Source organism: Ostrea edulis, chromosome 1 (assembly GCF_947568905.1).
Source record: "Ostrea edulis chromosome 1, xbOstEdul1.1, whole genome shotgun sequence".
NCBI classification, from domain to species: Eukaryota; Metazoa; Mollusca; class Bivalvia; order Ostreida; family Ostreidae; genus Ostrea; species Ostrea edulis.
This window is the reverse complement of record NC_079164.1, coordinates 28794317-28818210: the sequence shown is the minus strand read 5'-3', so window position 1 is coordinate 28818210 and position 23894 is coordinate 28794317. Positions and strand designations below refer to the sequence as shown.

At 35.7% G+C, this 23894-nt stretch overlaps 3 protein-coding genes across 7 annotated transcripts; 1 reads left to right on the top strand and 2 right to left on the bottom strand.

Moving 5' to 3' along the window:
• Positions 1-464: 464 nt before the first annotated feature.
• On the bottom strand, positions 465-3385 carry LOC125665337 (uncharacterized). Of its 2 annotated transcripts, XM_056161302.1 has the most exons (6): positions 3254-3385; positions 2983-3076; positions 2404-2553; positions 2219-2311; positions 685-907; positions 465-531 (listed from the first exon to the last, which is right to left on the bottom strand). In XM_056161302.1, coding segments are annotated over exons 2-6 (507 nt in total). In that variant the 5' UTR covers positions 3022-3076; positions 3254-3385; the 3' UTR covers positions 465-529. The 2 variants fall into 2 exon arrangements, with proteins under 2 accessions (XP_056017277.1, XP_056017245.1); XM_056161270.1 differs by lacking the exon at positions 3254-3385 and having other exon boundaries at positions 2983-3082.
• A 2840-nt stretch (positions 3386-6225) lies between these two features.
• LOC125663901 (zinc finger protein 260-like) lies at positions 6226-14856 on the bottom strand. 2 transcript variants are annotated; one of them, XM_048896331.2, is made up of 3 exons: positions 14723-14856; positions 11377-11591; positions 6226-9196 (listed from the first exon to the last, which is right to left on the bottom strand). In XM_048896331.2, the coding sequence occupies exons 2-3, from the start codon at positions 11582-11584 to the stop codon at positions 7443-7445; spliced, it is 1962 nt and encodes a 653-aa protein (XP_048752288.1). In that variant the 5' UTR covers positions 11585-11591; positions 14723-14856; the 3' UTR covers positions 6226-7442. The 2 variants fall into 2 exon arrangements, with proteins under 2 accessions (XP_048752288.1, XP_048752287.1); XM_048896330.2 differs by lacking the exon at positions 14723-14856 and adding an exon at positions 14515-14650.
• Positions 14857-15010: 154 nt separating this feature from the next.
• On the top strand, positions 15011-23894 carry LOC125663900 (zinc finger protein 454-like). Of its 3 annotated transcripts, none has more exons than XM_048896327.2 (4): positions 15011-15139; positions 16612-17042; positions 18765-18854; positions 20839-23894. In XM_048896327.2, exons 2-4 carry the CDS (start codon positions 16623-16625, stop codon positions 22714-22716), a joined length of 2388 nt encoding a protein of 795 aa, XP_048752284.2. In that variant the 5' UTR covers positions 15011-15139; positions 16612-16622; the 3' UTR covers positions 22717-23894. The 3 variants fall into 3 exon arrangements, with proteins under 3 accessions (XP_048752284.2, XP_048752285.2, XP_048752286.2); XM_048896328.2 differs by lacking the exon at positions 15011-15139 and adding an exon at positions 15380-16164; XM_048896329.2 differs by lacking the exon at positions 15011-15139 and adding an exon at positions 15380-16386.

Here is a 23894-nt window from a genome sequence, read left to right as displayed (position 1 = left end):
TAATGAAATAAATTTTTGAAAATAATTCTTTTTTATCCAAAATTGCATATTTTTGGCCTTTTTGACATATGTACTTATTATATCTCATCATATCTTTCATAATTAAATCATTTCGTGCAGATTTGAGACACCCAGCCACCTTAAATAGTTGCATATGCATATGAATTCATTTGACCCAATTAATCTATACTTGTATGTAGGTTAATCACCACATATAAAATGCAATGGAAATGCCTCAAATGTAATGTTAAGAAATGTTTCTCGGTGTTTGAAAGTATACAAATGAGGCTCCTCACACCACCATAGTTAATGGAGTGTTTGTGCGATCTGTGGAAAATATGCAGTTGTGAAGAGACTCGAGGTATATTATCTCATATCTTAAACGAATGAATGAAGTCTCACATAGCTCCGACTGCATGTTACATTCGTTTCCGTACGCAGCTGGAAGTGTTTAAAACATCAAAAGAGGTGCAATATTCCTTTATTTCAACTTCGCATAGTCGTAAGTTTGATCTTCAAAACTTGACCATTCTGCAAAACATGTTTTTAAAGTTATTAAACCTGTGTGGCAAACCTCAAAATGTGTAAAAATTGTTTTCAATTTCCAACAGACAGTATTAAATTCAAGTTGAGTCTTTCTGATATTGAGATATGTATGCCTTTTAAGTTGGCTTAGAAACTTACATTGAATGTTGAATAAACAAATTCCACAACCAAACCAGCAATTAGGTGCTTGCTCTGAAGACTGGATATCACGGCGTTCATCAGTTGTATCTTCCAGCCAGTATGTATCATAGTTCCTGCAGAAATTGGCAATCTTCTTGCCAGCTTCAGCTTCAACATCTTCCACTGGTACCTTGTCTTTTCGGGCAATGTAAGAAAGCAGCTTGGCTTGATGTATTTTACCCTAAAAGCCAAAGCAAACATTAATTGTCAGTTTTACCACTGATCATCTAACTGAAATTGATATATTATGTAATCTGGTTGTAACCTGGAATTTCATTGGTTTATAACCTGGAATCTCATTGGTTTGTAACCTGGAATCCCATTGGTCAAGAAAGTTTTAAACTTGCAAGGCATTCATAATACTATGTCATCTTTGAAGTTAACATTGTGATTTGATACACTCTACTGCTTGCTTGTTTTTTAATGTCCCATTGGACAATTTCTCTCTTAGAGAGATGCCATCAACTATTTTGAGTTTATCTGTGCTTGACATGATGCTCCATGCAGTAAGGGTTAATTCTTTACAGTACAGATATATAAACATCTCTAAAGTTCGACATAGTGCCGGAATTCTGAGAATCAAACCCGGGCCTCGCAGTTGCAAAGCAAGTACCCTAACCGTGACCAGTCAATATATATTAAGTTAAAAAAAAATAGCAATTCAGTCATTTTAAAACATAATTTTGTAAAATGCTAAATGATTGTAATGCTCCCTAATTATTTGATGATATCCCCAAATAATTTATGATTATTAGTCCTCACACATGCAAATTCAATCTGTACGTCCTAAATGGGACTTAAAATGCCAGTCAAACATGATTCATCCATTGTGATGTGAATTTGAAATTTGTATTATAGCTGAAGACCAGAGAGACATTATAGTTTCTGCATTATTTATGTTTCATCTGCATAAACACAAGTTTCAGGTTACACGATTTTCATTAATACATCTGAGTGACTATATATATAGCACTATGAGTATTATATAGCAATTTGGTCATCAACTTGGATCTACACTTAAACAGGACAACCTGGCCGAATCTTCGAACACACTTGCAATTTCTATTGCTAATTATATAAACTTCAATAGAGCTATATCTCAAGAGCGCTCGATCCAATTAAATTCAGGAGAAATTAAGAAATAATTCAGTTGGAAGGTGTTTTAATTATTCATTGATTTCTTTAATTGGAGATTAGCTCTAACTTTAGAATTTAAGTCCCAATACAGAAAGTATTCATTCTACATAATGAAGTAGAGTATATCTTTTCTCCTCAGTGTCCGATTCTTTAATCAGAGATTAGTTGTAACTTTAGAGTCCCAATGAAGAAAATGTAGTATATTTTCTCCGATGAGTATCAATTTTTAATTTGCATTGAATATATGGATCAACATCTTGAATGTGTAATGGATGAATTTAGGAGTACGCTACAATTCTTGTATGAAGGATAAAATTTAGGAGTTTGCAATCTTTCACAAATACTTATAACTTACATGGTCGAACAAACCTTCAATGTCAGACTCAGTTTCATTGGTGTTCACGAGGTAGCATTTACCAGACTTCACTTGCTTCAGGGCTAGTATATGCTAAATGCAAAAGAGAGAACATTAAGAGATTGTATTCAGCCGTTGAATTCGTATTTTTTTTTTTTATTATACAGTTGTTAATTATTTGGTACCCTCTCAAGGTCATGGAAGTTGGAGGACTGGCAGATAGATTTATTGCCGTCCTCGCCATTTACGTTCAGAATGGCCACTTTGTTCTTTTTGTCGTACAGAACATCCTCAGAAACGGGCACTCCATTTGCCAATACTTTTATCCGATGGAACTGGAAAAATGGGTATCGAATATTTACTTAGCGTATTTTCATCTGACATTTAAAATGCAATGTACAAATTGTATATTATAACAATGTTATAACAATTAATTGTAATTGAGAATATTTATTAACATCTTAATTTCATTGCTACATTTTGCATCATTTAATCTTAAATATTATTTAGAATTCTTTTATTATGTACAATCATACTTCAAAACCTGACACAGAAAATTCTAACAGTAAATTGTAATCAGAAATAGTTCATGAAATGAAATGTTATATTAGAAATAAACAGAACTTCACAATAAATTGTTAGGGTTGAAGGAATAAATTATTTCATTCAGATCATGCGGACATATATTTTTTTCAACTTTCCGATTAATGGCTTTATAAATTATCAAGTTTATCGAATTAAGTTTGAAAAAGAATTTAACCGACTTCCATTTCAGCACTCGTATAGACACAGAGGTTCATCATTTAATGTATACAGCCATACACAAGCCAATGAAGATCACAAATGTCTTGGAGAAAGCTACAAAGTCAAGATGAACAGGATTAATTTTAAAAGTGTTGAGATTATCTCTATTAATTCCTCGGAGATAAATTACAATTTGAAAGTGATAACGGGTACTTCTATGTTTTTTCATTCAGCTCTCTTTAGTAAATATGTAAAACGTCATAAATTTTAATGTATTTTAACGTTCCTTACCTTTTTTCCCTCAGTTGTGTGGTATACTTTGATTTATACAAGTTATATATACATATAATTGAGTGGAGTCATTTTACAACAGCTGATGGTAATTTAGCTGTTGTACAAGTGAAGTATCATGTGACCTTGTGCAGTGTTATTTAACCCCATTAAAATATACACACGTGCAAACAATTAAGTACCGGATCTATGTGAATTACCGGATCTATATTGGGATGAATATCTAAAGTGATATACCAGTTCTAAAACAACAAGAGGCCCATAGGCCACAACACTCACCCAAGTCACATTTAACAAGGGGATCATGAATATTGGCTATATAACATTGCCTTTATGTTTAGGAGAAGATTTAGAAATTTCCCCTGCATGTATGTATTGTGTAATATTTCATCCATGAATTAAGCCCCACCCCTGGGTCCATTAAAGAAACCTTGAATTCACACAACTTTGGAACAATTTTATGTTGATATGTTTTAATTAGCATATGGTACTGAGATCTTGACAAGATGTTTTGTTTTATTTTTCAAATTTCCTGTACATATTTATAAAATAAAAAGAATCTCTATTCAGTACGTCGACAAATCTGCACTACTAATGGAATGCAGACACATTAAATTAATATGACTATAATGGTCACTCAGTGGTACTTGATAAGAATTAAAATTTCAAAGATTAAAAATATTCCCATGTAAAACTTTGATAAACTAAACCTCATCCAATACCCTCCAGGGCTATGATTTGAACAAACTTGAATTTCCACTATCTGTTGATGCTTGCATATCAAACTATGAATAATCATAGCCCTATTTGTTCATGAGGAAAAGATGTTTCAAGATTTGTCCTCGAGTATTCCCATATAAGACTAGCTGTTCCTCTCTTAAAGAAATCCAACCCCTATTGTGGCCCCACTCTACCCATGGGGCCATAAGTTAAACAACTCATTAAGGAAGACTTCATACAAATTTTGTCCTTTCTGGTCCAGATCGAGGCTCTTCAGACGATTTTTAAAAACATGCCACCATATTTTCACGATTTCTTAATTATCTCCCCTTTGAAAATGATGCAAATATTGATTTAAAATCCCCATTACCAAAGAATGCTTTACAGCAAGTTTGGTTTAAATTGGCCCTGTGGATCTGGAAAATAAGTCAAAGATGGAAATGTTTACAGACAGATGGACAAATCATAGCTCAGAACGTTGATAGTTAAACAATGGGCATGCAAGGACCATGTAGACAAATGTTGATACCATTAGGGGTGTGCAGGTGATTTACCATATGCATATGATCAGTACTGACAAACAACAACTTCCATTGTCGTTATAAAGATCGAATTCACCAATACAAATTAACCTGTCATTGGGTATAATGCTGCTTGATATGTTTACTGATTTTGACTACAGATTTTTCCGTCTACCTGATAAAGATATAAGGGACCGGTCGACTGGGGTTTCTTACTCCTCCTAAGCATTATTATGTCCAGTGATCCGTGTTTGCCCTACTGTTAATTTTACATTCCTTATAGGAGTTATGAGATTGATCACTGTTCGTTATCTTCACTTTTTCATTTCAATGTATTAATAAGATATGTCCTTCACCCAAATTTAAATCTGTGTTTAGGAAACATGGTTATCTACTAATAATCTATTTGCAAATGAAGTTACGGAGATACTTCTGGTGTAGTGGCATGGATTGTATCTTGTTTAACATCTCTTTTGAGAATTTTCCACTCATAAGGAGACGTCATCAATATCAGCTAGCTAGTGAAGGGCTTCAAACTTGGTCCTAAGTATTTGCTCAGTGCTCACAGCCATTGAACAGCGAGGGTTCTTTAGCATGCAACACCGGACATCTGTTTTTAAAGTAATCTCCGAGGACCCGTGACATTCACACCTGATGCAGAGCATTTGGCGATGAAACTGTCACTAAAGTTTTATCGACTTTGGTCTGTTGCGGCCAGGATTTGAACCCCGGTCTTCCACATTTGGGGTGAACGCTCTAACCTCTAGACCACCACTGCGGTATTTTGCAAATGAAGTTTGCTATCCATTTTGTCATTCTTTTATGACCTTAAAATGGAGTTCCTGATTCAACTTAGTTTTCTTCAGTTTTTTTATTTTGATACTTTTTTGTGAAAGAAATGTAACTTAAGGTATTCCATGTATAATGAAAAATTTTGAAGGATTTAGATCAACATAAATGTTTATTGTTAAATAATGATGAAAGTGAAGCAGATGAAATTCACATGACTGGTAAATGATTAGAAGCTGACCTTTTTGCACGTAAGACTTTTTTTTTGGAAGAGTTGCCTGCCCTTTGTAAAATAAGAAAAATCTAATTTTTTAAAAATGTGTGTGGTCAATGATTAATTTTATTTCATATATGTCCATTAAGAGAAAGTGTATGTAACTTTCTACCAAGGGATTTTTATGAAAATATAATTTCTTTTTAAAATATTGTAATAAAACATGCTTTTCCCATATACTTCAATGTTAAATTCTAGGTGAAATAAATCAAGCAGTAAACAAAATTTTGAAAATTCCTATGGTGGATTATTTTTATTTGATGAACCCTTCAAAATGCTACCAAGATTACAAAAATTTCACAATCCATTTATTAGATATGAAATATGGTCATTATACATTAATGCATTATAAAGGAATTCAGATTCCATTAACTTTGGTTAAAGCTGTCTAGTATCTATAACTAAGTAGGCCCAGGTTACTAAATAAAATAAAATATCATCACAAAACTAGCTATAGACGATTGTTAATATTATTATAACAGTAAACTAGCTATAGACGATTGTTAATCTCACTGGCACTCTCAAGGGCCTGTTGCACTTTAGAATTGAAATATTCTGTTTCCACAAGTTTTTCCATAGGAACACACAGACACCTTCTGATTAAGCAAAGGGGCAAAATTCTCTCTTTAATGATCTAAACCTTGAACCATAAAAGATAAAAGAAGATAAATAATCAAACATCTTTAATATGAATCACATTATAGTATAATATAAACAAAAATCACAGAGGAGGAATTTCAGGTCACATTCATTCCAATGAAGTGACCCCTTATTTTCTAATTCTTCATCTTTGACATGAATGTTGATACATGGCTAGGAAAAACCAATATGATAAATAACAAACTGAACAAGTAAAATGAAAATACCACAAACTGGATACCCTCTGACCTAGGTTAGGGTGAACTGACAAACCAGACACCCTCCGATCTCTGCTCGGGTGAACTGACCATGAACCAGACACCCTCCGATCTCTGCTCGAGTGAACTGACCATGAACCAGACACCCTCCAATCTCTGCTCGGGTGAACTGACCATGAACCAGACACCCTCTGATCTACCTTGCACAAACTGACCACTTTCTGGTCTACCAACTACTAATACTTCCGTCCTATTCAATCCTTGAGGCTGAATGATGAAATAAAACCTATGAGTATTTACTGTCGCCATGAATCAGTCTTAGCTTGTTAGAAACCAGACATGTCCCTACCATTTCAATCCGAACAGAACTCATTTTATTTTCACAAATTTGGAGTTTCTCTATGTCATCCCCTAAATATAGTATCATGAATTTCTAGGGAAAATGTATCACAATGTTTACATTTTTGCATGAAATCACATATATCACTCAATAGTCTTGTAGCATTATTTTGACCATTGCATGGTGAAATCCTGTCCAATCCTTTATGAAATGGAGCAAAATCAATGTAAGTAGGATTATAAAAATAAGTCAAAACATCACGAAAGGAAATGGGTAAAAAAAAGTCGGAAGTGAATTTTCTTAATTTATGCCAGGTTCCCCTCTTGTAAATCCACTAGAAATCACAGGTATATCACACATCTATTTGTTTTTATGAATTACATACACACCCAGTTTTTAGGTATTTTTGATTTTAAGTCATATTCTTGTACACGTGTATTTCAATGTTGTGTGTCCAATGCATGGTGTGTTGACACTAGCAGTTTACATCAACCTAATTCCTCTGTCTCCTCCACCATGGTTAAGATCATCCGAATTCCTCCAAGATTGTCCCGATTCCTCTAATGCACCGTGGTTATGATTGTCCCCAATTTCTGTCTCCTCCACAGTGGTTAAGATCGTCCCGATTCCTCCGTTTCTTCCACCATGGTTATGATTGACTCCTATTTTCTTGTTTCATTCACTGTGGTTAAGATCGTCCTGATTCCTCCGTTTCCTCCACCGTGGCAGCCACCAGTTGGGCGAGCTCCTCCTGACTCAGTCCGGTCTCCGATTCTTGGTTCTCCAGGGTGACCTCTACCAGGCCAGTCTTACCATCCAAGGTCATAACCTCCATCTGCTGGGGCGCTGTTTCCTCAATGTCCTCCAAGGGGGGCGGGGCTGGCGTGCGGGGCTCCTGTTTTATGGAGACCCCCTCATCCGTTTCCTCCAGCATTTTCAAGTTCATCTCATGCTGCTCAATCTCCTCTGGTTCGTGGCCTCGCATGTGATTTTCCAGAATACTTTTCTTGCTGAAGCCAAAGTTACAGAGGGTGCACTTGAATGGAGTTTTCCCTGAGTGTGTTCTGTAGTGGGTCTGTAGATTGACTTTCTGGCAGAAGGCTTTCCCACAGACATCACATTTGTACGGCTTGTCTCCAGTGTGAATACGAATGTGTCTGTATAAGTCTGAGATCTTACCAAACTTCTTTCCACATGTATCACACACTATATTCCCACTGTGTACCTTAAGGTGGACCTGCAGGCGGAACATCTCGCTAAAGCCTTTAAAACAGACCCCACACTTGTATGGGGTGTCATCTCCTGCATGGATCTTCATGTGACGTCTAAGATTTCCGCCTTCATTGAATCCTCTTGTACAGACAGCACACTTAAACGGTTTTTCACCAGTATGAATTCTCATGTGCATGCGAAGTTCATACCTATGCATGTAAACCTTGTCACATCCATCAGCCGGGCACTTGTACGTCTTCTCGTGGGTGTGAGTTTTAAGGTGGCGGTGACAGTTGCTCTTGTTGTTGTACTCCTTGCCGCAGACATTACATTTATATATATATTTAGTTTTAGAATCATCACTCTCCCCTTCCATTCCCTCCAGCGAATTGTCTGGATCACCATCCTTGTTCATGTCCAGCTGGCTCTGGTTGTTGCCAGATGTCAGCAGATTTCCAAGGCTCCCCAGGTCTATGACCGTGGCTACCTGCTGATTGGGAAGGGTTACCTGGTGGCTTTGTACAACTACCTCTTTCTGCTGGTCCAGATCTCCAGTTCTGATGTCTAGTTTGGTTGATATTGTGGATGCAGGTTTCAGCACTCCTGTCTGTTTGGTGGGAGTTGATTGTTTGACCTCATCATGTACAGAATGGTTGGAGAGACTTCCTGTGGAATTGGCATTAGTGGTATCCATATTGGATGGGGCAGTGTTTTCGTTGCTAACATTTTCTTTCCTGTGAGTTTTGAGATGCTGTGGGAATGCAGTTTTCTGAAATATCTGTCCACAGAATCCACACATAAAGACCTCCTCCTTGTTGTGTAGCTTGAGATGAGCCGTCCAGTTAGCTTTGTTTTTGTAGCATTTACCACAGATGGTGCACTTGTGATAGGGCAGTAACCTGGTGCCTTTGTTGACCTTGCTCCCATCACCAGTAACTGTAAGATTATGGATGACTTGAGCCTTGGGGGGTCTTCCTCTCTTTCTCTTGGCAGGAAGTGGAGAAAGTAATTCCTCTTCTATTATCTCATCTTCCAGCTCGGGCTGAAGTATTTCCTGTGGTGGATCTGGCAAAGAAAATGTCTGGGTGCCCTGCTCTGCAAAGCTGTATGTGTTAAAGTGTGGCACTGTTGTGTTCTGTATGCCGACGTCATGGCTACGGCGACCTTTTACCTCTGTTTCCAATGGAAAAAGAACTGGACTTGTCTGTGATGGCTGAGTAACACTATCATCTGCAAGATTGAAAGGAATTCATGAACATCAGACAGTACATAAAGATTTCATTGCAAAAGTTAGGTACTATTATATATATTTTCACACCAGGATTATTTCTTCCCTAAACAATACCATTGTTCAGTAATTATAAATCTCTGAATATGGTTAAGTATCCAAAGAAACATGGATATTGCCATTAAAGCAATGGACTTAATCAGTCCCCCCCAAATCTGCAATATGCAAGTTTTTCAGTTTCACGGAGTTCCATTTCATTCAGTATTACTACTTTATCCCAGTCATCTACAGAGGCAGGTGTTACAAACCATTTAGCTAGATTTCACGTAAGTCATAATGGCCGAGTTCCTTTAGAAACGATGCATACATAAGTATGAGTCCTGCATTCTTTGTCTTTTTATAGTTTGTTAAATCCGTGGGTAAATGCACAAGACTGCTGATCTGTACATTTTAATCTTCAAAAGTTTTCCTCTGTTACTTTTAACTAAAACTACTCATTTCTACGATCAAAATGGTAAAACTACAAAGGTAAATTTCAATGATTTTAATTTCAATGTCAGCATGTGTGTGGTACAGCATCCACACCCATTTGGAATAATTTTTCATATTTAGTACATATGTTTAGTATTTTTTATTTAATGATAAATATTTTCAGCATAGCAAATCAATTAAACTCACACATGGGTTTCCATAGTTGGTATTAGATATAGTTTTAAAACTGATTCACGATTTCCCCCAAAATTTTGTTTTTCACTTTTAATGATCAAAAGCTTCTGTCCAATGTGTTTAAAAGATTTCACATAAAAATTAAGGTTATACATTATCACAAAAGCTCATTTTAGATAGTTTATTATTTGTTTTGTAAACAAAGATTGCGGTATGTTATTGTTTACAAAATTTTCAAAAGAAATGGATATCAAGCCAAGTCTATTATATCTTTCACATTTTAAGCATTATTTAGGTAAAACATGTCATCTAAATGATAAAATTTGTGACTATGCAAAATTAAGATGCTTTATATTACAAAATTATTTCACTGGTTTGTTTGTTTACTTATAAAGACTTGAGTCTTTGTTTACATAAACAAATTTAAGGCTAAAATATTGTTTTTATTTTTGCATTTTTGAAGGTCAAATTTTTGGCTGTCATTACATTAAATGAGTTATATTTTTAATGTTTAACATCAAAAATGAGAAATATTTTTTTTTTAAATTGTGAACCAGTCCTTTTAAATATTTCCCTTATGGTCAGCTATAGTTTAGGTTGGCTACAGACAGCTTTCATGGTTTATTGGATGGTTTCTTTAATTATTGGTCACATGACAGTTCTTGGTCAATTTGAATTTAAATATCGAAATGGACAGTAGCATTCATCTAGGAGCATTAACACATCAGTCAAATTTAGGACATACAGACTTTATGCAATCTACTAATCAGATCAGTTACTAAATATGTTAAGGAGTGCATGCATGGAGCGAGAGTAAATTTGATTATTATTTTGTGATTATTGTTTAAATATTATTTCATAATGCCTGTATTGAGTCAGAAATCTGAATGATATACATTGATAGATATAAAGCAGACCTAGATCCATCCATCTTCACTAGCCAGAAGTTACAATTCACTCGACAAGCAGAGTGGATTGTAAATCCTACGTTAGCAAAGATGAGATCCATCACAATTCTAGTGCCATATATTTAGTAAGAATGTGTTGTGTATTGTTTATGTCTTGTTTGGTGTGTTGATTTTCCTATTATATCTTCTGGACAGGTTCTTAATTGGTTTTTAAAGGCATTATACTGTTGAATAAAATCTGGCTGTTTATAATTTTATTCTTAATGATGTCAATTGATCAAGGAAAGCAAATTCTATTTATCAGGTTGATGAAATCAAATATCAAGTTATTTTCTTTGTTATGTCCATCTGTGATTTTATGTCATATGTCATTTGTAGTGTGTACATGTTTCATGTGCATGTGTGTTTTTACTTCTTGTAGAATCTATGGATTAAAGTGATGAAATAAATCTTGTGACCAGTACAACTTACATTATTTATCACCCAGTAACACGTGCATAAATGTATTTTCCAATTTTCATCCAAATATAATTTATATCTATGATGTGTTATACCTTCAATTGTAAGACCTTATCAAACTGAACACACAAAAAAACTAGTCCCCTTACTAAGTGTCTGATTGACTGGTTCCTGGTACACTATGACTTGTACTGTTCCATCCTCCAAGACTTCTGTTCGGTAATTCCCTGCAGGAATCTGGAGGGGCGTGCCATCAATGATAATCTCCTGACTTCCCTGAGGAATGTTTGATTGTTGTACAGTCTCTGCTGCTGCCTGGTCATCACTTGGGGCAATTGTCAGGTAATCACTGGACATAATGCACCTAAAAAGTAAAAGTGTAATTCAAGTGATGGAGAGCTGTGGAGAATCAACCTAAAACCAATACAAGCTCACCCGAGTCACCTTGGCCCATATTTAAAAATTTTCCCTACCTATTCGCATGTAATATTTCGATCCTTATAGTGGCTCCAACCTACCCCCGGGGACATGATTTTTACAAACTTGAATCTGCACTACATCAGGAAGCTTTCATGTATTTAAAATATAAACTTTTCTGGCCCAGTGGTTCTTGAGAAGATTTTCCCTGTATATTTGTATGTAAAACTTTGATCCCCTATTGTGGTCCAAACCAGATAAAACCTACCCCTGGGGACCATGGTTTTAACAAACTTGAATCTCCACTATGCCAGGAAGCTTTCATGCAAATGTAAACTTTTCTGGCACGGTGGTTCTTGAGAAGATTTTTAAATGACCCCCCCCCCCCTATTTTTGCATTCTTGTGATTATCTCCCATTTGAAGGGGGGATGGGCATTTGAACAAATTTGAATCCCAAGTTACCTGGTAGTACCAAGTTTGGTTGAAATTGGCCCATTACTTCTGGAGAAGATGATTTTCCTATACCTGTATATCAGCATATAAAACTTTCATCCACTATTGTGTAGACCCAACCTACCCCTGAAGGCCATGATCTGAACAAACTTGAACCTATTTTATACCAGGAAGCTTTCAGGTAAATCTCCATTCTTAAGGCCCAGTGGTTCTTGAAAGGAAGACTTTTAAATATTTCTCTATATATTCACATGTAAAAAAAAAATTGATCCCCTATTGTGGCCCCACCCTACCCCGGGGGTCATGATTTTAACAAACTTGAATCATCACTATGTCAAGAAGCTCTCGTGTAAATTTCAGCTTTTCTGGCTCAGTGGTTCTTGTTGAGAAGATTTTTACATGTAAATGACCCCACCCTATAATTTTTGTGATTATATCTCCTTTGAACAAACTTGAATCCCCTTCACCCAAGGATGATTTGTACCAAGTTTGTTGAAATTGGCCCAGTAGTTCTGCAAGGGGGGTTGGTTATAATAGTAAATGAACTCACTACTTATGGCAAGAAATTGGTGCAGTTTCCCCGAGTGGCAATTTTGTAACCAGGTTACAAACTTACAATTGGGACAATATTTTTATCCAATGTAGCATATCAAACATATGTCTTATAGTGCTAAAAAGCTAGTAAATATTGACCACCCTTATTGTAAGGTTGCGAGAGTTACAGACCTTTCTCTCAGAGTTACAGACCTTTCTCTCAACACCCACTTATCATTAAATGCAAGGTTAAAGCTGTATGACCCGATGTTTATGTATTATTTTTGTACATAATTACTTTAAAGCAGATTAATTACTTTATAAAGTTATTAACTTTCCCTTAATTACATGCTTGAAAACTTCTGCATGTAAAAGAAAACAATGCGAATATTATTTAGAAAGTAAATATAGTGGCTACATATATAAATCATCCCATAATAGACGTCTATAAATAGACCCACGCGCGTCAGGGGAATCCCAACATGATGTATTAACTCATACACAAATGTCTAGTTTTAAGGCTGAAAGAGCGTAAAACAACGAATTACTAAGAGGTATTTGATATTTTTATTTCTATTAAACTTATAGTACGGTATGGTTATAACAAAATACACAGCTTTACACAGATAAGACCACCGATGATCTGAAAGTTTGAACTGGTCACATGACTGTCACTTGAAATGGCAGAGTGACGCGGTTATTTGTAAACATCGATTTAAAATCAAATTATTTGGGTTAAAACAGGTGAAATAATTCATGATATGTCGTACAGTCTCATAACTACATACGTGCGATGATTTAATAGCATTTTTACGAGATGGAAAAAAATATTGTAATTCGGACCATACAGCTTTAAAGACCATTGTTTCAACACCCACTTGTCTTTAAATGCAAGGTTACAGACCTTTCTCTCAACACCCAATTATCATTGAATGCAGGGTTACAGACCATTGTTTCAACACCCACTTATCTTTAAATGCAGGGTTACAGACCTTTCTCTCAACACCCACTTATCTTTGTTGAGAGAGAGGTCTGTAACTCTCGTAACCCTGCATTTAACTTTGTGTTGAGAGAGAGGTCTGTAACCCTCGTAACCCTGCATTTAACTTTGTAACCCTGTTTTTTTGTGTAACCTGGTTACAAAATTGCCATTTTAACCCCGATTTGGAAGAGAAGTAGGCGTATCTGTACCAGTACCCTTGTATTTTAGTGTAACCTGGTTACAAAATTGCCACCCAGGGAAACTGCTCCAATTTCTTGCCATATATGTACACAACATTCACACAAGTTGTAATATATATAACTTACTTAAGGTGAGTGTACTTATGATTTCATTCTACAGTGTACTTTAGTGTATGTGTAGTTTACATAATTATATGCGTACATTTACTTTATGGTATCCTTAATATAGTTGCAAGGTATTATTATACACGTATCAACACTTCGCCGCGAGTTACGTCCCTTTGTGGGGTCAGCCAAAGGTCAATCGGTGAAAAACCAAGTTTTCCTCCTTTACCTTACCAAATGTAAGATGTTATTACTTTGAATTTTAGCCAATTAGATCTACCAAGTTTTCATACAAGTTAATGGGTTGCCCCAATCTGGGGCATTATTGTAGTTGACTGCAATTGATGGTAAAATAACAGATGTCAAAGCTACAGATAGGAAAATTACAAAGGCCAACGTAGGGAAATAAGATTTTTAACCGGGAGACGGCGGACAAGGGACGTAACTTTCGCGAAGTGTTGATACGTGTATTGAATACCCATGAATGCAATATAGATCTACTGAAAATATTGGGTCAAGCCTATACTATAATCGGGTTAAGCGTTAGATCCCCTGCAGTAAAAAAGGAAATTTCCTAAAGTAATGAATATCTTACATATGACACAGTTCATAAGACTTGTGAGAAGTATATCAAGCGATTTGAAGTCCAGCGTCATGATGAAGTGAAAGTAAATCTTTTCATTTTCAAACGCATCTAAAACCTCTAAAGTCAATTTGATGCTTGCATTCTGCCCAAGTCCGATAGAAGCAAGCATCGGAGTGACAGACAAAAATTGATCCTTGAAAACGTAAAATCAACTAACCTCACGTATCTGTCTTTGAAATTTTTTTTGCAATTACATCAATGCCTCAGTCACATTACACGCCACCCATGGAATATAAATCAAAATGGCGGCACGAGCGATGTAAAACGGCATCAAAGGGAAATAACTCATGTTGATACGATTTAAAACTGAGTGCTCTCATTTGTCCTCAAATCCCATTTTAATTAAAAAAGATGGTAAATTTTCTCTGAATATAGTGAACAACGGTTAAAAAAATATTTTCATAAATACGTAAATATTAATTTTTTTCTTTACATGATTTTGGTCTTAACTTCGGGAGTAGATTTAGCCTAATGTATTTTTGCGCCTCCAACGCCATTTTGTGTTCGATTCACGAATTCTAAAGGTCATTAGTGAGACCTTACATCCTCTTATTGCCGAGCCTGCGTCAGCAAGGTGAGTTTTAAGTGTATAAAGACGAAAAAATCTACAGAAATATTAAATTTTGCAGGTCTATCAAAGTCATTTTAAGACATCGTATAACTATTTCACTTGGATGCTTGGCAGCGTTGAGTTAGGGTGGCATGCAAGCATCAACGGGAATTCACAGGTTTTAAATGCGTTTGAGTCTTTCATTGCCAAAGAGATGCTTTCAAAAAGCTACTTTCGGTTTATTTTCGTTTTATCTTATAAGGGAAAAAACATCACCAGTCGTTTCAGTTCCTGTTTTCAATAAATGGCTATATCTAAGCTAAATGGATTTGTATTTTTTTCTAATCCGAATTTGTACAGATAGTTTTTTCTCTTAGGAAGCGTGTCTAATGCAATACTCGGAGGGATTATCTGTATATTAAGCAATATACAATTTATAGGCCTATATTGCGATGAAAGCAACGCATGCTGTAGAAAGTTGTATCATTCATCACAATTTCAAGTAATGTCCTTTGAACATGAACTTTGCCCCTTATAAGAAATAATACATAAGTATATTAAACAAGACGAAAATATTTTTGAAGAAATACAGGGTAGGGCATCATCACACTGTCAGGGGTCCTGACATTGTGAGGATGAGGTTAGGAATGAGTAGTTTCTACATTCTGCTTAACACAAGTATACTATGAATAAACACAACCCCAGGAGTACCAGTAAACAATATTGTATGTACTAATAAATTGTAGATCGAGAAATCATATAACCTTAATTACTCGGTGGCAGTCAGACGGGTTCGATGATCGCCATGCAGCTAGTGGCCAGATACATAGCTCAATTGCTAGAGAACCTGACTAAATATTCAGGGTCCCAGGTTTGATTCCTGGTCTGATCCATTGCATTTTCTCCCTTCTTAAAAATGTGACATTTGGTGCCGACTAAACTAGCCTCAGCCGGCCTTGAGAACTGACAGGTGAAAATGCCTCCCAGGGAATAAATGGTCGAGTTGATGTCTTGAAAGGTGTGAAGACATTCAAGGAGGGAGGAATGTGGTACGTGGTTAGACAGGTTTGATAGTTATAGTGGCCATATAGCTCAGTTGTTAGAGCACCTGATTAGAGATTCAGGGGGCGGGCAGGTTGAAATCCCGGTCTTATCCTTTACGTTTAATCATCGCTTGTTACATTAACTCAATAAACCCAAAAGAAAACATTTAAAGATATTGATGAAAAACAGAGTTGGACTTATAACAGCTGGCCAGGAAAAGTACTTTAGTAAGCCAATCAGAATCAGAACATATAGCTTCATTCACACCAACAAACAAGAACTACATCAGCAAAAACATACAGCAGGAATTAAAATGCTCATTTTTTATCAATACAGCATGAGGGCTTGGATTAGCCTGACAAGTTTAAAAGCATCGCATCGTGAACCTCTAGCATGCTGGTGTAGGCGAAGTGTTGTTCTCTTTACCATTAGATTTATTTTTTATTTTCCAGGAGAGAGCTGAATGGAGGAAGATTCGGTTTCCACTGTGAAGATGGAGGATTCTGAGGAAGGGCGAGGGAACCTGTCCTATGGGGTACCTTCCATGTCTGGGGAACCTGTTGTCATCACCTATACAACTGAGACCACAGAGGATGCAGCCCTCCAAGTTCAGGGGAAGGGATTAGCCATGTCCAAGGCAGATCAAACAGAGGACTGCCTCTATACAGATACACCCAATCAGGAGGCAGGGACTGTGGAGAGCGACAGCTTTACTGAGGCCCTGGCAGGGGAGCAGCTCCTGCAGATGGCCAATGCAATTGTAATGGAGCAGGGTCAGGAGGATGGTCTGGAGGGAAATCGACAAGGAATCTTACAGACAGTTGACGAGGCTGGAGTCATTGTCAATGAAATGCAGATTGTTCAAAACAGCAATCAGGTGGAGGTATGATGAACAGCATTCGATCACTATCTGTTTTATTTATGTGAAGTCCTGCTATCAACTCACAAGTTGTATTAAGATAGCTTCACCCTTATGGGACTTATTAAAATTTATGGTTCAAAGTAGAAAAATTAAATTGATTTCCACTTAATATATTAAGTTAATCTAATCAATAATAGAAGAAAATATATTTGTTGCCAGATTTTTAAAGATGTCAGACATACAAAAACAAAAGTTTATATCAATCATCAGAAAATTACACATTTTCATTAAGTAGCATGGTAAAATTACATGTACATAAAAACTGGTTAAAATGACAAATTTTTTATTTCAGTTCCAAAAAACAGCTGAATTATGAATATATTTGAATTAATTGTGAATATTAAGGAAATCATTGTATAATAAACATACGATAGAGAAATATCAACATAGGAGTTATTGCCCTTGAAAACATTTTTGTAATATAGATAATTGATTATTTAAAGGGGCATGGACACAATTTGAGCTGAAAATTTTCAAATCTTATTTTTCCATTTTTATTGTTTGTAATGCTTAACTAAAGTATTTCTGAAGATTAGCCAAAATCTGAATATCATTTGTTGAGTTACAAGCGAGATAAAGCACTTGCAATTCTTTAAAATGTAAACAAGGCTCGTGCCATGTTTTTGTTTACATATAGATGGCTTAATAGAAAATAGCATGTTTAAAAGAAAATGAGATGTGCCAAACACTAGAAACTATTTGATTGTATTCAGAATTAACTTGTAAATTGAAAAAAAATCTGCTTTAAACGAACTTTTACTTGTATATTTAACCTAATGTAAACAAAAACAAGGCATGAGCCTTGTTTACATAACAAGGAATTGTGAGCTCTGTATCTCTCATGGACCTTGACAACTGATATTCAAATTTTGCTAACCATTAGAAATACCTTAGTTAAGCATTCTAAACATTAAAAATGGAAAAATTAAATTTGAATTTTTTTTTACTCAAATTGTGTCCCTGTCCCTTTAAAGAAAATATAAAACTTTTCAATATTAAATTGTCTACTAGATTTTAAATAATACCCATTGAATAAAATTCCTCCAAAAGATATATTTCTAATCATGCTCAAATTTTAATGGAATAAAGATTTTGCAAAAGCCTATGCAGATGTCACACAAGGGTAGAATTACTTTTAAAGGTCAATTACATCTTTGAAAAGACATGTACTGGAAATTGAACAAGGTAGATTTAGCAATATTCCAAGAAACGAAAGAAAATGTAAATTATGTTCAGATAGTATTGAAGATGAATATCATTTTATATTAGTATGTCCTTTTTATAATGATTGTAGAAAACAGTATTTAAAGAAATATTATTATAAACACCCCTCCACTTTCAAGCTTATCCAACTATTATCAACTGGAAATATTACTGAATTATGTAAACTTGGTAAATACTTATATAAATGTTCAACTATTAGATCTCAGTTATTATAAGATTATCCTCAGTATCTATCCTGTCCATGTACATCAGTATGATATATTATGTTTTGTTATCATTTCATTGTATAAGTTGTTGTATATAATTTATACCTATGAACTGTATGGTTCTTGGTCAATAAACATTACAATACAATACAATACAATACTGGAAGAATTTGGATGATTGGATAAACAATTTATTAACCTATCTAGCAATTTGTCAGTCATGTTTACATTGTGTTTTGTTAATTCTATTTAGACCATGGAAGACATGCAAACGATGGCAGAATACACAGATGAAGATGGTGCCATTCATCAAGTCCCTGTAAAACTCGAAAAAAATGACCAGGTACATCACACACACACACACCCCTACAGATTTGTTTTATCATATGATACATGCATTCTGAAAAGAAATTGATCAGATTGAAATTAAAAGAATGCATAATTTCTGTCTTTGGACAGGATTTATTTTGATGTGGGCTGTCCATGTGTCTCTTTCATTCTTTGTTGTTTTTTTGGGGGGGTTTTGAGGTTTTTTATGGGGGGGCACTGGTTGTTCTTTACGATATGTTTTCACGAATTGCATTGAACTTTGTTATGTACCTTCCTTTGGAAAACTGCAAACTGTCATATTCCAATTTTTTTTATTATATATATATATATATATATATATATATATATATATATATATATATATATCTATATAGTGGGATAAATCTCTGATATAATCTAGAGTGCTCGACGTGGCCTCACGGAGCTACATAAATTGATGATCAGATGGAGTTCAATCACATAACATTTATGTTATGTGATTGAACTCCATCTGATCATCAATTTATATATATATATATATATATATTGGTAAAAATACACGAAGACGTTTAGTAAAGCTTTAGCGCTTTCATTTCAAATCTTCCTATACTTTTACCGATCATTGCGAAAAGTAATTATTATCTATATATATATATATAATTCAATAAAAAAGCAGGAAAATATACATTAAATGTGATTTAAATATATTTTGGAACTGTATATTTTCCTGCTTTTTTATTGAATTATTTTGACTGTGTGATATCAACTCTTTCTTATATATATATATATATAAAGCACAAACAAACAATTATAACACCCAACCTTACGTTTACCCCTAGGATCTAAACGATACATGTGAAAATCAATTAATTAATATATAAAGCACTAAATAATCACAACTAGGTACTGAAAATTTTTGCCCCAGCCCGGGGTCGAACCAGCGACGTACGGCACCCACCGCCTAGCAAGATTGTCAAACCAGTGCGCAAGTCCACTCGGTCACAACGACTTCCCTAAAAAAGGAAGCTTTGTTATGCTCCTAAAGCGCTACTTATACACACTGATGCAATCCCACACAGTCGCTGTGTCGTTCAGTGTTTAAGATATTTTATAAGGAGAGTGGATCTCTCGATGCAATTGTATAGAATATTTAATATATTGCATCAGTGTGTATAAGTAGCGCTTTAGGAGCATAACAAAGCTTCCTTTTTTAGGGAAGTCGTTGTGGCCGAGTGGACTTGCGCACTGGTTTGACAATCTTGCTAGGCGGTGGGTGCTGTACGTCGCTGGTTCGACCCCGGGCTGGGGCGAAAATTTTCAGTACCTAGTTGTGATTATTTAGTGCTTTATATATATACATGTGTATATAGGAGGTATAGGAGACAATTCTGTCAGAGGTGCATTGAATAGTTATCATGGTTATATGGGTACAGAGTTTGTCAGTTTAACTCCTCTCAGTTTTCAGGCAAGGACCCTAATATTATTTCATACAGTTTTTGTTAAAGTAAAGATATGCATGTACCTGGTAGTATAGATTTTAATTTTCATGGAAATTACAGGTTTTGGAGCTTACCCAGTAGTCAATTTTATAGGGTACTTGGTTTCTTCATTTAACCCTCTCACAGTTTTCAGGCTTAGGCCTCGATCAACATTTCACTCAGTGTTCGTGCTTATTGAAGATGTGCATTTTGCTAGGATTTTTAATTTTCTTTAATTACTTGCAACTTCCAAGATTCTTGGAAATTCCCACAGTTTTCCAGAGTTATGGTTCTTTATTGATTTACTTCATTGATTAATTTTAGGGGATTTATGTTTTATTTAGTTTGATTACATGATCTGATTTATAAGATTTAACTCATTTTACTTGATTTAAAGATCCTTAGTGGTAATGATGGGAATATATTTTGTTTTTCACTGTTGGTTAAAATATAGCGTAAGTCAAGCCATTTTATAGACAGATAACCGATCTGTTTGATGAGCATGAAGCAATGTAAGTTATCCTCCCTTGTTTCTTGTAGTTGGTTCAGTTACTGCCAGTCTCGACAGAAGATGGAAATCAGATATACCTCCAAGTGCTCAACCCATCCAAGAGAGAAGTGTTGCCCCCTGATTCACCAACAGAAATCCAGGAGATCATGATCTCAGAGGACCAGTTAGTGACAGAAATGCAAAGCCAAGAAACCACAACAAATCAGGAAGTTACCATAGAAAACATTCAGGAAATGTCAAATTACAAAACAGAAGTGTTAGAGGACGGGACAGTCCAGATCTATATGCTGGAGGATAAGACGAAGGAACAGAGAGGGCTGAATAAAACCCTTATGAACATAATCTCCCCCTCAAAAAGCAGTGCCCCATGCCCACCAACCAGCTCTCTTATGACCATTCAGGCCAAGAAATACCGAGATGTGGCCACTCAGATAACAGTTTTCCCAAAATTCTCCAGACAAGGATTGTATGATGTTTCTACACAAGTTACTTCCAAAGACATCCTTAGAGATCCCAAGCTACGCAGCTTACCAAATGGTACCACTGTTATTCAGAACAATATAGTCAATCAAAGCGAGAGCACAATCATTCTTAATGCAGGGAACGAAAATGAAATGATTCTCCATAAATGCACGATTTGTGGGAAAGTTTACAAAAATAAACAGAATTGGCAAGGACATATCAGAATTCATGCTCAAGAAAAGGTCTACATGTGTGGCTATTGTGGTAAAATCTATCCTAGAGGTAGTCTTTCTACTCATCTCCGCACTCACTCGGAGCTCAGACAGATAGCTGTGTTTGAAAATCTTCCAGATCACTTAAAGAGGAAGAATTACAAACAAGCTCCAGGGATGGTTTTTCCCAATGAAGAAGCCTCCATTATTGAGCTAAGTATTGCAGACGTAGCTACAGAAATTGATCCTGATCTGTTCCCTCCACCTGCAGCGGAAGTCATGACTGCCGCCGCAAACATCGTATCCTCAAATGATGCTTCACTACCTGAGCCAGCAGCCGAGTCTGAAGTTTTCACAGAAAATGAAATCCCTGCCAAGATGCATATGGAAGTGGAGGCTGAAGCTGAAATCCAAGAGGGAACTAAAACCAAATTCATCTATAAGTGTAATGTGTGTGGTAAAGAGTACAACAACAAGAGCAACTGTCACAGACACCTCAAGTCCCACACAGACACCAAAGGCTTCAAATGTGGTTACTGTGGCAAGGCATTCACACACAGGTACGAGGTGCGCATGCACTGTAGGACCCATACAGGTGAAAGACCTTATAAATGCCCCATCTGCACTCGTGGATTCAACGAAAGTGGAAATCTGAGGCGACACATGAAAATCCATGAGGGAGATAATTCTCCGTTTAAATGTGGAGTATGCTTCAAAGGATTTAATGACACTCTGAGATTGAATGCTCACATGAAGGTTCATACTGGAGAAATTGTGTGTGATGTTTGTGGAAAGAAATTCGGGAAGATATCAGACTTGTATCGCCATATCAAAATCCATAGCGGAGATCGCCCATACAAATGTGATATGTGTGGGAAGACATTCTGTCAGAAGGTCAACTTAGTCACACATCAACGCACACATACAGGTCAGAAAGCATTCCGCTGCGATTTCTGTGGACTGGGATTCAGCAGGAAGACAATCCTACAGCAACACATGAAGACTCACATGGAGGAGGAGGAATTCTCGGTCGAGAGGACGGCCGTCCGCCCTATCAAGGGGGAGGTGGAGATCATGGAGGCAGACGTCATTGAACACATGGAAGCCCTGTCCAATGAGTTTGTAGAAGATGGAGAGACACAGACGACAGACATCGAGGGTGTGGTTTTGGAGGATGGGGGAGAAATGATCACTGAGTCTACCTCCCAGGGAATGGAAACTCTGATAGAGTAACGAACGACGTGTAGGGATATATTAAAGGAAAAATTAAATGCAGGATGTGTGACAGTCGATCATCATTAAAAAAACTCATTCTATACATGCCTTGCATTTATTTGAAATTCATGACAGAGATTAATGTTTATGATAATGCACACTATATTTTTATATATTTTTTGTTTGTTTTAGTCTCAGTGTCCTTGTTTAAAGGTAGATCGATTTAACAGGTGAATGGAAAGTCAGTGTGTGGTACAGTTTTGTCTTGTCTTTTGTTCAAGGCAGTTTCTATCAAAAATGAGTACTTGCCATTATTTTGAGTACAGTAACCTATGCAATTTTGTGTTGCAAATCCAGTGTGAAAGTCTGGAGCATATATTATGATTTAAACATATGTAAATTTTATGATACATTTGTATTTAAATGAGTTAAAATTTTATTTTATATGAAGTTTTCTTGACAACACTCATTGTTAGCATTGAAATACTGTAGGCATATACTTTTTTGCCATGTGGTACAGTTTCCACTTTATCTGCAGAATTTTATACCGGGAAACTAAAGGCAACATAATATATAGATAGTGCATGTGGTTGAGGGCAACATTGAAAATTTCCACCCTGAGAAAACCAATGTTACCAATGTAACCACATGCACTTTTTATTAAAGCACGAAAACTCGACTTAATTTAACATCTTTTATCTAAAGATTCCTGCCAGGCTGTCGATTATCGTTTGTTTCTTTTAATAAATTACTTTAAACTATTACCATAATGCACTGTAGACAGCATTTATTTCTGGCGCTAAAATAACACAATTTGTAGAAAATTTATGTCAAACAATTTGCACATCAATTTGAAGAATGTGATATTTTTATAATAACGTATCATCCATTGTCGAGTAATGTTTCCCGTTGCTAGGTACTATTACATTGGAGTGTGGGGTTTTTACTCCCACGGGAAAAACATGTTTTTTCAAACTTTTCTCAGTCAATCAGTTTCAAGTATTTCACATGAAATTATGTTGAAAATAAATGTATTGAACACAAATCTGCAGTTTTTTACCCCTGGATTGAACAGAGTGAGAGTTTTAACCCCAAGAAAAAAGTATGCATACAGTATATTTGTGTTCTGGTTCTAAAATTTAAAGTTATGTTTGACAAGTTGGCTAATTGAAATTATTAAAATTGTTATTACTAGC